The following is a 17,364-nucleotide window of genomic DNA, read 5'->3' on the forward strand; positions in this document are numbered from 1 at the left end:
AAGGTCGCAAGAGAAAAGAAAACTGTTCTTCTTAGCAGTTTTTTCAACCTACGTGACCTCAGATTTAGAAGTCAGCATAAATCTAAGAAGAAAATCCACTACTAGTCTACAATGAACCCGATTTTTGTATATAAACAAAAAAGCCATACAATCAACAAAGACTTTTCAATAATGGTGAAGAAATGAACAAGATAGACACAAAAAAAGAATCAAATATTGACATAAAACTTCTCGTGTACATGAAGGGCCTGATGAACTATATAAACATTTACAAATAATAAAACTAGCCGCTAACCTACTCTTACCAGTCAATCAATCAGTTGCGCCTCAGTCACAAACAAGTTGGCTTCAGCGGGACCTACTCCTATGGATGCTTGCAAAAAAATTCAAAATCCCCTAACGGAACTTTGCCAAACCTCAACAAATTGTTGGTCTTTTCTTGTAACAAACATTCTGTTTCCTCCAAAGCTTAAGTGAGTTATCTTATTGCCACAATAGTCTTTTGCTCTTCCCATAAAGTTCTTCCTAAAAACTCTTCCTTTTATCGAACCATCGATAAGTACTTCTGACCACAACTCAACATTTCCACCTTTAGAACAAAATACTTGATTCCCATGGCTCTCAATTCTGCAACCACTTCCTTCTTTTTTACCATTAGTTACCTTTCTTTGATCGCCAAGACAAAACCAAGCATTCTCAGAACCAATATTCCTCAAATCAGCTAGAAAAACTTCGCCCGAATGTACGCCCACTTTGAAAATACCCGACAAATTATCCGAGACTGTGATATCAGAGAAACAATCGACATTTTCTTTTATTTCCCATACCGAATTCCCGGACCTTAAATCCCAAAATTTAATGTTCCCAAGTACACCAGAAGGACCACTATGTGAACCAGCAGACATCAATAAGTTATGACTAGGAAGCCATCTTAACTTTGTGGCGGGAATTGCTGAATCCAATTTAGCTCCAAAGATTTCATAATGACCAATCTCAGTAACCGGCCTAAAATTATCATTAAGATCATATATCATAATGCAGTTGGAATTTCTCCTAGCTGATTCGAAACTCGTGAACAAGAATTCATCTGATGCTCCAATTGCCTGCAATTAGAGGTAGAAAAATTAGCCCATGAAAACATGACTCACCCATTTAATAGCTGAGCTCATTTCAGCCCATCAAAAGAAAACTGAAAAATTACCTAACGTAACTGATTTTTCTCAATAATCACACTTTATTACGGTACTTTTAAATAATTACAAAACATAGCTATATTTTACATTTTATAGAAGATATACATTGATACACATATCCCCAATTTGTAGGCACAATTCTTGTATGCGCGTACATACAGTGTATATGCTATCAGTGTATATACACTGCTACTGTATGCGTGCGGATACAATGTATATGCTACGTTCTGAAAGAGCGCACATACAGTGTATATGCTACATTTTGAAAAAGAGTAATGTCGCTGCATTTTGCAAAAAACAGGCACTAATCACACTACTTATAAAAGATAGCTTAGTAAGAATAGGGCAGTTTGGGTCAATAACCCAGATATTTATTAACCTAACCCACTTTGACCCGTACAAATTCAAAGCAACCCGCCCATTTGACACACGTACCTGCACTGTTGAACCGGATTTCGTTACATTCTCCCAATTAAGGGTCTGTTTGACCGAACCCTTAAACAAATCAAGAATCTGCAAACCAGAAAAGTCTGTAGCACCAACAGCCACAATTCTTGGAGCCAAACACAGCATAGAATCAATAGCTGGAAATTGAGTCAAAATTGTTGACTTTCTCTTCAACGACCAATCAAAAGAAGTGATTTTACAACCATGGGCTACCTGCAAATGATGTTAAACAAAATCTTATAGGGATGTTTACAAAAATATACAACCATATATTACACCTGCATTACAATATTTTCAGTTTATATTCGCATAACCAACTTTTTTGTTTCTGCACCAGTGCTTATACACATGGTATACAACATCATACACTTATAGTTAACAATGTATCCACCTGGTATATAAGTGTACAATAGTGTATAAGAGGTGTTTAAGGAAAAACTGAGCTAAACCGAGTAATTAAGGAAAAACTGGGCTAAACCGGGTAAATATTCTTTCGCAGTAGGCATAGAGCGTAATTTATGCAATCTTATACTATACACTGAAATATTACAAATGAAAAAAAAAAAGAAAAAAAAAAAGGGGCTACCAACATTATACACCTACAGTTAACAATGTATCCACCTTGTGTGAAAGTGCATAAGGAAAAACCTGGCTAAACCAGGTAAATATTTTTTCCCAGTAGATATAGAGAGTAAATTTATGCAATCTTTATACTACACACTGAAATATTACAAATGAAAAAAAAAACACAAAGCAAAAAAAAAAAAAAAAAAAAAAAAAAAAAAAAAAAAGGGGCTATCAACATTACACACTTACAATTAACAATGTGTCCACCTTGTATAAGTGTATAAGGAAAAACTGGGCTATACCGGGTTATTAAGAAAAAACTGGGCTAAACCGCGTAAATATTCTTTCTCAGTAGACATAGAGCGCAATTTATCAATCTTATACTACACACTGAAATATTACAAATGAAAAAAACAAAAGAAAAAAAGGGGCTAGAAAGAAAAGGGGCTACCAACATTATACATACAGTTAACAATGTGTCCACCTAGTGTAAAAGTGTATAAGAGGTGTTTAAGGAAAAACTGGGCTAAACCGGGTAAATATTTTTTCCCAGTAGACATAGCAGCATAATTTACGCAATCTTAGGACCCGTTTGGCCATGAGAATTACTTATTTCCTAATTTTTTTTTTCACTTTATTTGAAAATCAGCATTGTATTTGGAATTTGAAAAACACCTAAAACTCAGTTTTCACATTTTCGTTTTCACTTTCACTACATTCAAACAACCAAATATTCTTTGCAAAAACTATAACCAAACACAACTCCATCTTCAACTCTTAACTTCAAAACTTTCCAAATAAAGTGAAAAAAATACTTGGTTTCTATAGCCCAAAGCCTAGAGCTTGTTTGGATGGGCTTATGCCTATAAGCTGCAAACAGCTTATAAGCTAAAAATAAATAAATTGGGTAGTCTAACTTATTTTTTTTTGCCTTATAAGCTGTTTTCAGCTTATAAGCTGATTTAGATAAGCTAAGTCAAATGGGCCCAAATATTTTTTTGAGCTTATTTTAAGCACAAAATGACTTTAAGCTAGCCAGCTAAACACTCAAAAAAGCTGAAAACAGCTTATAAGCAACTTATAAGCCAATCCAAACGGGCTCCTACTTATATTACACACTGAAATATTACAAATGGAAAAAACAAAACAAAAGAAAAAAAGGGGTTACCTGAACTGAACCATTTTGTGTTGTTGAAATTGATGTAGGTGAATCTCTACCACTTAAAGGTAAAAGAACAGATTTTTCTAAATCAAAAGGTTCAAATTGAGATGGGTTTGATTGAGAATTTAAAATAAGTTTTTCTACACCATAATATTGTGCTTCAAATATCAAATCTTGAATATCAAAGTTTTTAGCTTTTGAAGGTAAATTTCCAGTCCTTAAAAGTGATAACAAAATTGAGAAAATTTCAGGATCTCTATCAATAAATGGAATTGAATTATTATTTAAAATTGTGGAAAAAAGGGATTTTGAACCTGCTTGTTTTAGGGTCTGTTTGGTTGTTTGAAAAAGTTGTCCACCTACATCAATGGTGATTATTGTGTTGTTGTTGTTGTTGTGTTTGAAGCCATTTGAAAGAGGATTTGAACCAATAAAAGGTGGCATTTTTATGAGAAAAAAAGAAAGAACAAAAAAAGGTTTTTTGATTTTACAGAGGAATTTTGAGGAAGAAGAGTGATGATTTCAAGAATGTTGAATTTTGTAGGGGAAATTTATGGTACGTGAAATGCAACAAAATATAAAAGAAAACAAAAACTAAAACCTAACACCTAATAATAAGGAGGGACCTAAATTATAGATTGTTGAGTTTGTTAGAAGTTGAACAAAAGAATGGTTGGCAAATGAGGAAATTTAGAAGTTCTTAAAGGGTGTGGGTATGTGGGGGGTGGGGTGGTCATGTCTTGGATTGGGGGGGGGGGTGATCTTGAAGGTCAAAGGGCTGCTGGTGGTCAGTAATGACTTTAGGAGTAGTTTGGTACGATGAATAAATAAAAATAGTCTTGGGATAAAAATTTAATATCGTCTTATTTCACATTTAGTTGGGATAAAATTGGAGAATAACTACTTCCGGGATTGTAGTGTTTTTTATTCTACATAGAAGGTGGGATAACAATCCCGAGATTAGTTATTTCGGGATAACTTGTTCCCCAACCAAACGAGCCCAGACTTATAGACTTTTAGGGGTCGTTTGGTAGCTGGTTTGGAGGTGAGTTATGCAAGTATTAAATATTGTATAAATAATATCACGTTTGGTAGTTGGTTAGGAGGTAAGTTATTCATGTATAAAATTAATATAGTGCGGTTTGCAATTTAGAAACTTCCATAACTAATATGAAGGAATCTATATATTATTTTATGCAGGTAAAATGTAGAATAACTAATACATGAAGAACTAAATCCTGTATAAAGTAAAACATAAATTTCCTCATAACTAATTCATGTATTACTAATACCTGCATAAATCTGACCAGCTACCAAGCGACCCATTTCTACTTTGAGTAATTTCTTTTCACTACACGAGTGTTTTATTAGAGCAGTACAATGTGGACAAAATTTGTGGTCGTTGTTTTTTCCTTCTTTGGTGTATTTAAGGTCAAGAGATAGAAGCAAGACTTTTAAATTTATGGATCTTGAATTCTGAGGCGGAGCTAGGTAGGCTTCAGGGGTTCATCCCTCGGCGAAAAATTACATTATATATACAAGGTAAAAATTATTTTTTATGTATCTATAGTAGATATTAAACTCCCTTGACTTCTTTTTTTATTTACTTCTTCATATTTTTGAACCTCTTAAGTGAAAATTCTGACTCCGCCGCTGCTTGAATTACATAATCTTTGGTACTTGCAGCTAAGTGAGTGTAGATAAATGAACGGAGAATCTCTAATAGCACTTTAAGGCAACAAGTTTTTGCATTGTATAGAGGTTGCATTGCATAGAGATTGCTGCACAATTCTAGACGTTCACCACGGAACTCTGCTACTTTTTAATTGGAATTATGACCTAAAATGAAGTGTAACTTAATGACCAAAGCTAAAATATCCATAACTATAACCTGCCAGCTAATAACCACCAACTAACCAAAGTAACTGGCTTAATTAAGTACAAGTCGAGATTAAACTAAGAGATTGGTTACATATATACAACTCACTATATCAAGGCAACAGCTAAGTTACAGCCGTGCACTGTGTCAGTTTCCTTTACAAAATAATTTTGAAGCTATTTGACAATGCACTCGCAAAGGTAAGGAATAATGTCTGCGTACATCTCACCCTCTTTGAATTTCACTGGTGGAATCATACTAAATATGTTGTATTGTTGTTGCCCATGCACACACCTTATGGCAAAAGCAAATGTAGCCGTTTTTCAATATTTTCTGTCTAAGTCGTTGAATAATATCCGGTGAATAATAATTCATTGATTAGGCAGCTAGAATTACCAGATGCTTAGGAAAAGAAGAAGGAATTTAAGTAAATCCATTACTGTGGAGAATGAGTTAATTAGTTTAACGTGAGTAAAGCCTAGTAAGACCCCACTTTATTGCGCATTTTCATTCATATATATGTTACTAAAATTTTGAAATATTAATTCTGAAACCGTAATTCCAATACAAGTGCAATAAGTTCAATGACAATCTTTTAAATGTTAAACTCATCCAATTTAAATACTGAATTTGCCTTTGCCTTGTGACGCACAGGCTAAAGATGGTTTCTCACCACTCTACAGCAAATGTAAATGCTTAGATAAACCAAAGAAAGCCAGATTGCAGAACAAAAGGTAATAAGATGGAAAAAGTACCTAATATAGCGTCTCCCACACCCTTATTACTGTTTATAGTGATACTTTAAAAAAAAAAAGTACCAAAAAAGCTATATGATTGTAGTTTTATAGTAGCACATATTAACACATATCTATGTATCTAAAAAACCTAGCCAACTGCCCACCCCCAACCTCACCCATTCACGGTCACCTGATACACATATAATTACTATCAAATACTATATCCGCGCAATTTCAGTTAGGATAAGATATTGTATGTGTGCAGATACAATATATTACCCTACGTTTGAAATTAAAATGCTGCTACGTTTTGTAATATAGCAAAATCCCTATATTTTATAAAAATGGTTCCCTAATAAGATTGGGGCAATTTGCACGATTTTCCTTATTCGGAGGTGGTCTTTAATTTTTGCTCCTCAAATTGTTAGTCTTTAATTTTTGCTCCTCAAATTGTTGGTCTTTAATTTTTGCCTTTTGCCTAAAATACCAACAGGTTCTGGGTTTAAACCGTGCCTCAGTACAAAAAAAATAAAATTCTCAAGACAAAATTAGTAGCAAAATTAGGCCTACTTCGGCAAAAGTTAGGCCTTTTTGTAGAATCTTAGCAGAGTTTAAAAAAAAAAAATCTGCTTTGCAAAATTTCGCAAAGCAAACTTTTGCCTTAAGGCAAATTCTACCTTAGAAGTTCTGTCTTATAAGGCAGAATTTACCTTAAGGTATAACTAAATTCTGCCTTATATTAAAAATCAACAACAACAACAACAACCCAGTGAAATCCCACAACGTGGGGTCTGGGGAGGGTAGAGTGTACGCAGACCTTACTCCTACCAAGGTAGGATGGCTGTTTCCGAGAGACCCTCGACTCAATAAAAACATAACAAGAGGTCAGATACGGCTAAGAGATTCAAAGCGATATGGAAATGAAGTAACGCAAGCGACACAGATAACATAGAATAATCAAAGCACAGGAAATAACAGATAATAGCATAATAGCATAAATTAGAGCACAAGAAATTATACTACGATAATGCGACTATTAATAAGGCAGGGTAATGAGACTATCTACTAGCCTTCTACCCTAATATGGGTCCTCCAAACCCTCCTATCTAAGGTCATGTCCTCGGTAAGCTGTAACTGCGCCATGTCGTGTCTAATTACCTCTCCCCAATACTTCTTTGGCCTACCCCTACCTCGTCTGAAACCATCCATGGCCAACCTCTCACACCTCCGCACTGGGGCATCCGTGTCTCTCCTCTTCACATGCCCAAACCATCTCAATCTCGCTTCTCGCATCTTGTCTTCCACCGAGGCCACTCCCACCTTGTCCCGAATATCCTCATTCCTAATCCTGTCACTCCTGGTGTGGCCACACATCCATCTCAACATTCTCATCTCAGCAACTTTCATCTTTTGAACGTGAGAAACCTTAACTGGCCAACACTCCGCCCCATACAACATAGTCGGTCTAACCACCACTTTGTAGAACTTTCCCTTAAGTTGTGGTGGCACCTTCTTGTCACATAGCACTCCGGAAGCAAGCCTCCATTTCATCCACCCTGCCCCAATACGATGTGTGACATCATCGTCAATCTCCCCGCTGCCTTGCATAATAGACCCAAGATACTTGAAACTACTTTTCTTCTGGATGACTTGGGTACCAAGCCTCACTTCCAAGCCGGCCTCCTGAGGTGCTTCACTAAACTTACACTCTAAGTACTCTGTCTTGGTCCTACTCAGCTTAAACCCTTTAGACTCCAGAGTTTGTCTCCAATCCTCCAGCTTAGCGTTAACTCCGCTACGAGTCTCATCGATCAGGACTATGCCATCCGCGAAAAGCATACACCATGGCACCTCACCTTGAATTTGCCGCGTCAATCCATCCATCACCAAGGCAAATAAGAACGGACTAAGAGCTGATCCTTGATGCAACCCCATCACAACTGGAAAGTGCTCTGAGTCTCCTCCTACTGTCCTTACCCTGGTTTTGGCTCCCTCATACATGTCCTTGATCACCCTAATGTACGCCACAGGTACACCTTTAGCCTCCAAGCATCTCCATAGGATTTCTCTTGGGACTTTGTCGTAAGCCTTTTCTAGGTCAATGAATACCATGTGTAAGTCCCTTTTCCTCTCCCTATACTGCTCCACCAGTCTCCTCACAAGATGGATGGCTTCTGTAGTTGAGCGTCCCGGCATGAATCCGAACTGATTCTCTGAAATAGACACGCCTTTCCTCACCCTCATCTCCACCACCCTTTCCCACACTTTCATAGTATGGCTTAGTAGCTTGATACCTCTATAGTTGTTGCAACTCTGGATATCTCCCTTGTTCTTGTATAGAGGGACCATTACACTCGACCTCCATTCTTCAGGCATCATTGCCGTCTTAAAGATGACATTAAACAACCTAGTCAGCCACTCCAAACCTGTCGGGCCCGCACTCTTCCAAAATTCCCCAGGAATCTCGTCAGGTCCGGTCGCTCTTCCCCTGCGCATCCTACGAACAGCACCCTTAACCTCCTCAACCTTAATACTCCTGCAATACCCAAAATCTTGACGCCTTCCAGTATGTTCTAGATCTCCCAACACAATGTCTCTGTCCCCTTCTTCATTTAAGAGTTTGGAGAAGTATGACTGCCATCTCCGTCTAATGAGAGTCTCCTCTACCAATACTTTGCCATGCTCGTCCTTGATGCACTTCACTTGAACCACATCACGTGCCTTTCTCTCCCTCGCCTTGGCTAGCTTGAACAATTTTTGATCCCCTCCTTTCTCTTCTAGTTCAGCATAAAGGCGTTCAAAAGCTGCCGTTTTTGCCGTCGAAACCGCCAACTTCGCCTCCTTCCTCGCCATCTTATAAAGTTCCCTATTCGTCCACTGCTCCACCTCATCCTTGCTTTCTATCAACTTCGCATACGCCACCTTCTTTGCTTCCACCTTCCCTTGAACTTCTCCATTCCACCACCAGTCCCCTCGATGCTGGCCACGACTACCTGTCGAGACCCCCAACACTTCCCTTGCTACCGCCCTAATGCAACTAGCCGTCCTATCCCACATACTTGTCGCATCCCCACTGCTATCCCAGGCGCCCATAACCTTCAATTTCTCTCCCATCTCCACGGCACTAGTCGTGGTCAAACTCCCCCATCTGATCCTAGGTCGGTCATCCACGACCCTCTTCTTCCTCGGCATCTTGATCCCTAGATCCATCACCAAGAGCTTATGTCGGGTTGTAAGATAGTCGCTCGGAATGACCTTACAGTCTTTGCACAGACCTTTATCGTCCTTCCTAAGGAGTAAAAAGTCAATTTGGGTCTTAGCCACTGAACTACGGAAGGTTACCAAGTGCTCCTCCTTCTTTGGGAAACTCGAATTGGCTATCACCAACCCGAAAGCTCTTGCAAAATCCAAAAGTGAGACTCCTCCTCCATTCCTGTCCCCGAAGCCAAAGCCTCCATGCACATCATCATAACCTCCCGAAATAGGCCCGATGTGCCCATTGAAATCACCTCCCACGAATAACTTCTCAGTAGGCGGTATGCCTCCCACTAATTCGTCCAAATCCTCCCAAAAGCGCCTCTTCTCCTCCTCGCCTAAGCCCGCTTGCGGCGCATAAGCACTAATAATGTTCAAAGTGAGTCCTTCAACGACCACTTTAATCGACATCATCCTATCAGTGGCTCTCCTAACCTCTACCACCTGGTCTCTTAAATCACTATCTACTAAAATGCCCACCCCATTTCTATACTTCGACCTACCAGAGAACCACAACTTATACCCGTCTACCTCTTTAGCTTTAGGACCTACCCATTTAGTCTCTTGGACACAAGCTATATTAATCTTCCTCTTCTTAAGAATCTTAACTAGCTCTATGGACTTTCCCGTTAACGTCCCAATGTTCCAAGACCCTACTCTCAACCTAGAGACTCCTTTAACCCACTTACCCCTCCTAACCCTCGCCCCCGTCCCCGAACGAGAACATGACCCTAGTCTACCATCACTAACCAAAGCCACGAAAATAAGTATGAACTAATAAATTATTCAAAGGTCTAAAGTCAGCAAAATATAACTACAAGTGTATAGACAAATAGTGAATATAGCAACCGGAGGTACCAACTCCAGTTGAACTAAACCTGGTTGTCGCCGGAAAACACTGTTCACGGTCGAGTACTGTTCACTGCCGGAAAAATGTTCACAAATACCTGAAAGGGAGAAGAGAATAGGAGGGAAAAAGAAGAAAAGAAAAATAAAAGAAAAAGGGAAAAGGAGAGAGAAAGAGGGGGCTGGCCGGAAAAAGTCGCCGGCGATGGCGCAGCGGCGTACTGGCAGCGCCAGGAGCAGATTAGAAAAGGAAAAAAAAGGAGAAGAGAAGAAGAAGAAAAGGAAAGAGAGAAGAAAAGTAAATCTAGCCGGAAAAGTGGCCGGCGTTACCTGGTCGCCGGCGTTACCTGGTCGCCGGCGTCACCTGAACAGTGGTGACGTATGGTCGCCGGACGGAGTGGTGGGTGGGCAGATCTGGGAGAGAGTAGAGGAGAGAGAAAGTGCAGAGGAGAGAGAAAGAGCTTATATTAAAAATCAGTGGACAAAAATTAAAGACCAGCGCCTTTGAAGGGAAATCCGTGCAAAAAAAGGATAAGATTGCATGTTCCATAACAAGAAAGTATTTAGTCGGGCAATTTGCATGATTGCCCTTATTCGGGGGTGGTCTTTCATTTTTTTCCCTTCGCCTAAAATATCCTAAGGTTCTGGGTTCGAACCCTGGCTCAGTAAAAAAAAAAATATTCGCAAGACAGAGTTTTGTAGCAAAATTAGGCCTATTCGGCCAAAAGTTAGGCCTAGAATTCCAGTAGAGTAAAAAAAAAAAAAAATCTGCCTTGCAAAATTTCGCAAGGAAAACTTTTGCCTTATAAAAGAATAACTAAAATCTAGCTTAGGCAGAATTTTAAGGAAAATTTTTATAAGACAGATTTTTCGTGAAGCCTTGCCTGGTGATTTTTTATTTTTTTTATTGAGTGTTGGTTAACCCAAAACCTCGAGGCAATTTGAGGGCCAAAAATTAAAGACCAGCTCCTTTGAAAAAAAATGTATTTAGTCCCATCAAATTAGGCCCAAGTGTCCTTCCAAAATCAGCCTCCAATTCAGCTCAAACAGACAGTCCACCTGAGCATTCAAAAAATCAATCTAAATGAGCAGCCTATTCCCTTTTTTAAGGATTTTCAAACTGTTCTCAGATTATACTAACAGATTTGTGATCAAAGAAAGTCCCAACATCTCACATCAAACAGAAGAAGAGTTCTTAAAATCTATTTTCAGCAGGAATAGAGTTACAAAAACATTAAATTTCTAGCAAAAGTTTACAAAAAAAGGTAGCAACGCTCCTCCATGTTACACAGGAAAAAAACCTAGGAGATTCAGCATATAATATATACACAAAAAAAATTTGATGTATCTACATAATGTAATTTTCCGATGAAGGGGTGTCAATTGACTTTCCTTAGACTAGCTCTGTCCCTCCAAGTTATACCGCGTATTATTCGCGAGACCACGCATGGTTCAAAGCAGCTTCAGCAGTTATCCTCTTATTCGGATCGTAAGTGAGAAGCTTGTTCAAAAGATCAAAGCCAGAATTAGACAGTACAGTTTGCGTGAAGGATATAACAGGAAATTTATGTCTTAATGAATTATACTTTTGCTTTACAAATTTAACCTTCTTAACTCCAGGAAGTTTTGAAAACCCTGGCCATAATTTCTCATTTGGGGTGCCAAGAATTCCAAAAATCTTGTCAATTTGATCAACTTCCGATTTCCCATCGAAAATCGGTTTATTGAGTAGCAATTCAGCCATGATATAACCCAATGAGCACATATCGATTGCAGTAGAGTATTGTTTCCCGCCCATTAAAAGTTCTGGCGACCTGTACCATAATGTAACAACATTATGAGTATAGGGTTTCGAGGGATTCGTTCCATATTGACGTGCCAAGCCAAAATCGCAAATTTTCAACTCACTTTTGTTATTTACAAGTAAATTTGAAGGCTTTAGGTCTCGATGAATCACCCAGTTATCGTGGAGCATAAGGCATTTGACTTCTCTCTGGCTAAATCAACGTTTCATCTTCTCTGTAAACGCTTTTAGGTCATGTTCTAAGTATTCCATTACCATGAAAACATCGTCGAGTTTGGTCCCTATGACGACTTCTTTAACATATACAATTGAAGGGTGGTGACAAGTGAGAAGAATGTTTATCTCCCTTAAAAATGTTATGGAAAACCCTTCTTCTTTCTTTTTTCATTAATTTAACCTTCTTTAGCGCGACAGTTTCTTCGGTCTTCTTATCTCTAGCTTTGTAAACAACTCCATATGTACCTTCACCTATTCTGTTAAGCCTCTCAAATTCGTCGACGCTTCTACAACCCTGAAACATGTTAAACAATAGTTACACACCACTGAAAAATTCAACAATGGCTATATAGAAAAAAACTTGGCAAACTAGAGAGAAGGACGAAAGAAAATTTAATAATTCAGTACTTATAGTCTTAATAATCTCAATGGTCTCATTTTAGCTACGTACGCTTAACATTAGAAAATAGGTAGGAGTACCACAATATTTATAATAGCAAATACTGAAAACCTACTTTGAGCAGGAATCGGAAACCTATTTTCACATTTTGAATAAAAAACCTAATTAGAATTGGATTAAATAAACTAGCAAGTCCAAATCCTAAAACATTTAGGATTACTAACCTTGATTTAATTTTAAAATAATGAAATGATACCAAATAATACGAAATACTAACGAATACATAATGATTAACGAGTAATTAATTATCATCCGTCGAACACCTCCTACTGGAATGTTTAATTGGTGAACTCTTTTTTTTTTTTTTTAATTTTATTTTAATAACTTTTACACGGTGATGTAAAAAAAATACCGGCTATTCACCTGAAAATAATTATTTTTACTATTACAGAAATGATGTAATCCAAGCAGATGGAATTCCATAGTGCGGTTAACAAACATTGTTAACAGAGACACTATGAGCCTGTTTGGATGGGCTTATGCCTATAAGCTGTTTGCAGCTTATAAACTAAAAAAAATAAGTTGGGGTAGTCTAACTTATTTTTTTTGGCTTATAAACTGTTTTCAGCTTATAAGCTGCTTTAGATAAGGTAAGTCAAATGGGCCCAATTATTTTTTTGAACTTATTTTAAGCAAAAAATGACTTTAAGCTGGCCAGCCAAACACTCAAAAAAACTGAAAACAGCTTATAAGCAACTTATAAGTCAATCCAAACGGGCTCTATATATTCTTTTGATTTTTGGAAAAATGACAAATATACCCTGAACTTTGTGAAAATGTCTAGATATACCTTGCGTTAGAAGTTTGGCTTATCTGTGCCCCTGCCGTCCAACTTTTGGCACATATATACCCCCAAAGACGTTAACTGCATTGCTGGAATTTAAATTTAAAGTACCCCTCTAAATTTAAATGGGAGGGTTATATAATGGGAGGGGGGGTGGGCTATAATGGGAGGGTTCTTTTAAATTTAAATGTCATGTGGCTATTTCATATTTTAATATTTTCGTTTTAAAGGATTGGGAAATTCCAGCAATGCATTTAACGTCCTTGGGTATATATGTGCCAAAAGTTGGACGATCTAGACATAGATGAGCCAAACTTCTAACGGAGGTTATATCTAGACATTTTGGCAAAATTCAGGAGTATATTTAACCTCTTCCCTTTGATTTATGAATTGTTTCTCGTTCCTAGTTATGCCAAATATTCCATAGGACAAGAGACATAATATCCACCCATTTGAAAATGTTGGTGTAAGGTTGATGCTTAATGAGGTCCGACGTATTAGCCCAATGATTGCCAGTAATGCTTTGTTTCTTTAATTATCTAACCCCACGTCATTATATTGTTTATGCTTGAGAAAGTCTAAGGGAGTATAAAAACAACAAAAAAACAACATATCTAGGAATAATCTCACACGTGGGTTTGAGGAGGTTAGAATGTACGCATATATTACATCTACTTTTGTGGATAGAGAGATTGTTTCCGATAGATCTTCGGCTCAAAAGGAATGTAATCGACGTAGGATTGTAAGGAAAATAAAACAGCAAAACATCAAGATGCAAAACAAATTAATCAACAGATAGTTAAAATACACACTGAAGAATAAGAAACTACGCAATTTAAATAATACAAATAATACGTACTACTGAAAGAAGGAGAAGAGTAGATGAGCCTCCTTCCTCTCCCACACAACGTGCAAGGTACTGAAATTAAACAATGCAATTATACCAATTCGATCGGTCCACATGAATAGGGTAGTGGACCACCATATTGTTAATAATTGTTAAAAGAATAGATTAGAAAATATATAAAGTTGAATGGTTGTTAAAGTTTTCAATTTGCAGGTTACCCAGACTATCTTCTATTCTATAATAATGTAGAATTATGAGTTGTCTTCTATCCTATATTTTTCTTCAATTTCTCACTGTCCAGAAAATGAAGGCATCCAAAGTTAGTCGCTTATCTGAAAAATATGAATCTAAGGAAATTATGAGCATGAAATACAAAGAGATAATATCAACCCTACCCAAACGAGAGCCTCCCCATCCTTTATATGAATACTACCACTACCAAGGTTTTTGGTGCCCTTTACCCGTCTTAGAAGCAAGTTTATCTATGCAACACAACTTCAAGGCTCAACCCTATGATATTTATCTTTGCTCTTCTCCAAAAACAGGTATTGTAAAAATATCTTTCATTGAGAATAATAATTAGAGTTGTTGACGGTTGTGGTTTTCTTCTCCTCGAGAATTTTCATGTTAAAATTGTGTATTCTTCTTTTTCATTATCATTGCTTTAATTCTCGTTGTCTTATGACAGGTACAACTTGGCTTAAATCCTTAGCCTTTTCTATTATGACCAGAGATCGATACTCATCCAAAAATAATCCTTTACTCACCAATTTATCCCATGATATCCTACCCTTTTTGGAACTCGATTATGTCAACAATCCTAGGTTTTTAGATGCAGAGTTGCCTTTGTTGTCCACACATCTTCCTTACACTCTCTTACCAAAATCCGTGTTAGAATCTGATTGCAAGATCATTTACATATGTAGAGAACCTAAAGATAGATTTGTTTCGATGTGGCATTTTTCGCAAAACTTCATTAGTAATAATAGTGATCAAACCATCAGGCCTGCTATTACGCTCGAACAGGAATTCGAGTGGTTTTGCCAAGGCAAATCTGGCCTTGGACCTTATTGGGATCATGTATTGGGATACTGGAAAGCTAGTATTGATAGACCCCATAGATTTTTCTTCTTTAAGTACGAAGATTTAAAGAAGGACACGTTGTACTATGTGAAGAAATTGGCGGAGTTCATGGAGAAACCTTTCTCTACGAAGGAAGAAGCGCGAGGTGTGCCTGAAGAAATAGTGGAACGCTGTCATTTCAAAAGTTTGAGCAATTTAGAGGTGAATAAGAGTGGGAGACATTACACATTCATGTCAGGAATCAATAACAATGCATTCTTTCGAAAAGGAGAAGTTGGCGATTGGAAGAATCTTTTGACTGAGGATATGGCAAACGCGATTGACCAAATAACGCAGGAGAAATTTCAATCATTGGGTTTGACATTTTCCGATTAATACTAAATGTGAAGGAAGGAATACATTTTAGAAAAATGCTTGTATGTTTGATTTGGAATAATTATTATGAGAAAAAAAATTTAAACTAAGATATGTTAAATTTTTGTTTAAAACTGGGAGCTATATTTTAGTTCTTGTGTCACAACAGAATATTATTGATTGATCAAAATACCCTGTCCCTTGCAGCATATATGGCTATCTATCCATCTTTGGATATCTTAAAATGTCTAATTTCATTATGCTAATTAATTAATGACATTGTTGTATACAATCTTCAAAACTTTTTACAAATTTCAAGAACTTTCTTTCTAACTTTCTCCATAATTTGAGAAAGTACTTGGGGAGTTAATAGGCTCCCTTATTTCCTAGAAATGTTCTTGTGGTTGAAGTATATATAACGCGTCCTTGTTGTATTGTTAGATGAACATTGTAAAATCAAATAGATTTTAAAAAATTGGTAAAGAATTGAAATATGTGAAAAGTGCAAACATCATGATTGAAAAGATAAGTTTACTGCATATTAACATCTTGGTGTTATCTGAGAAGAAGTCAGGTTTTACAAGATATCCAAAAATTACATAATATCGATTTACATATTATTTACATATTAATAAACTGTGAAGCATCGACTTGAAGATCAACCAAGGTATGCATTAGCCTTGTTTATTGAGGCCTTCGACAAGAAGATTGACACCTGTAACATGACGTAGATAAGTGTTTGTAAAAGTATAGCATGAAATAAATACAGAAAATAAAAAATTCAAATGCCAATCTTCAGAGTACTGGACCAATCAAAACAACTTTCAAATTAAAGATGTAAGAAAGACATAACTTGATGTCATTTGCTTATTTAAATTCATCTCAATTCAAGAATGTGACATGTGCTTACGTTCCAACATAACCTAAATTGTGATTTATCATAAATTACCTAATTTTACTGATTGTCAACTCACCATAATTTTCCTCCTTTTCCCAGTCTTGAATCGGCAATATAAACAAGTTTACACAATGGATTTAAATGTTAAATAGAATATTATAGAAATTTTGCTTTTAAAAAAGCATTTTCTGTCTTTTAATAGTTTAATCCCTATATTGTTAATATACGTCTTCTTATTTCTCATGTTAACTCACGCAAATTAAAATATTATATGTTTTTAGATAACTTAATACAAGTATATTATGTAGTACTATTAATCAGACATTACATTCGGTATGCAGCCAACTAAATAATGTTGTTGTATTATTTTATGAGGGATTTTATATTGAGATCAATTGCTCCAATTCTTCAATCAAAGGACCCCTTAATTAGTCTAATGCATTAAAACTACTCAAGAATTTTATATTTTATTTGTTGGAATTCAATTTTAATAAAGAATTAATAGACTTGTGGATCAATGTCACTACCCTTCTCCGCATCATTTACTAAAACTGTGATCTCATTATTGCCTATTCTAGCAAAACCACCCATCATGGCATTTTCTTTTGACCCAATTTTTTTTCTCTTCTTATCACTCAGAAAAGACAAAAAAATTTCAGGATAGCAAACATTCTCTAGAATTTCTCTTAGATTCAAACCCATAGCTGATGATAGAACTAGAATAGATATTTTTTGTTTCCTACTTACACGTTGGTGGATTTCTCATAGTTGGTGCTGCCGCGCCGGCGATTACTAGCGATTCCGGCTTCATGCAGGCGAGTTGCAGCCTGCA

General features: G+C 36.8%; 2 protein-coding genes and 1 pseudogene across 3 annotated transcripts in view; 1 reads left to right on the top strand and 2 right to left on the bottom strand.

Moving 5' to 3' along the window:
• Window positions 1–107: 107 nt before the first annotated feature.
• LOC132609903 (BTB/POZ domain-containing protein At5g41330-like) lies at window positions 108–4,052 on the bottom strand. Its single transcript, XM_060324106.1, has 3 exons — window positions 3,376–4,052; window positions 1,629–1,853; window positions 108–1,103 (listed from the first exon to the last, which is right to left on the bottom strand). Exons 1-3 carry the CDS (start codon window positions 3,811–3,813, stop codon window positions 387–389), a joined length of 1,380 nt encoding a protein of 459 aa, XP_060180089.1. The 5' UTR covers window positions 3,814–4,052; the 3' UTR covers window positions 108–386.
• Window positions 4,053–11,515: 7,463 nt separating this feature from the next.
• Window positions 11,516–12,410, bottom strand: LOC132612327 (cyclin-dependent kinase G-2-like; annotated as a pseudogene).
• Window positions 12,411–14,392: 1,982 nt separating this feature from the next.
• Window positions 14,393–17,364, top strand: part of LOC132609906 (flavonol sulfotransferase-like) — a 44,321-nt gene continuing 41,349 nt past the window's right edge. Inside the window, exons 1-2 of one of the 2 annotated variants that reach the window (XM_060324110.1) lie at window positions 14,393–14,742; window positions 14,886–15,425. In XM_060324110.1, coding sequence (XP_060180093.1) covers window positions 14,451–14,742; window positions 14,886–15,425 — 832 coding nt within the window. In that variant the 5' untranslated portion in view covers window positions 14,393–14,450. Of the gene's footprint in view, window positions 14,743–14,885; window positions 15,879–17,364 lie in introns of those variants that run through there. The other variant, XM_060324109.1, reaches the window with a different exon arrangement.

Source organism: Lycium barbarum, chromosome 9 (assembly GCF_019175385.1).
Source record: "Lycium barbarum isolate Lr01 chromosome 9, ASM1917538v2, whole genome shotgun sequence".
NCBI lineage: Eukaryota > Viridiplantae > Streptophyta > Magnoliopsida > Solanales > Solanaceae > Lycium > Lycium barbarum.

Coding starts and splice junctions, on each gene's coding strand:
- LOC132609903 (XM_060324106.1), bottom strand. CDS start 3,813: ATGCCACCTTTTATTGGTTCAAATCCTCTTTCAAATGGCTTCAAACAC. Junction 1,854..3,375: donor CACAAAATGGTTCAGTTCAG/GTAACCCCTTTT, acceptor CATCATTTGCAG/GTAGCCCATGGTTGTAAAAT. Junction 1,104..1,628: donor AATCCGGTTCAACAGTGCAG/GTACGTGTGTCA, acceptor CTCTAATTGCAG/GCAATTGGAGCATCAGATGA.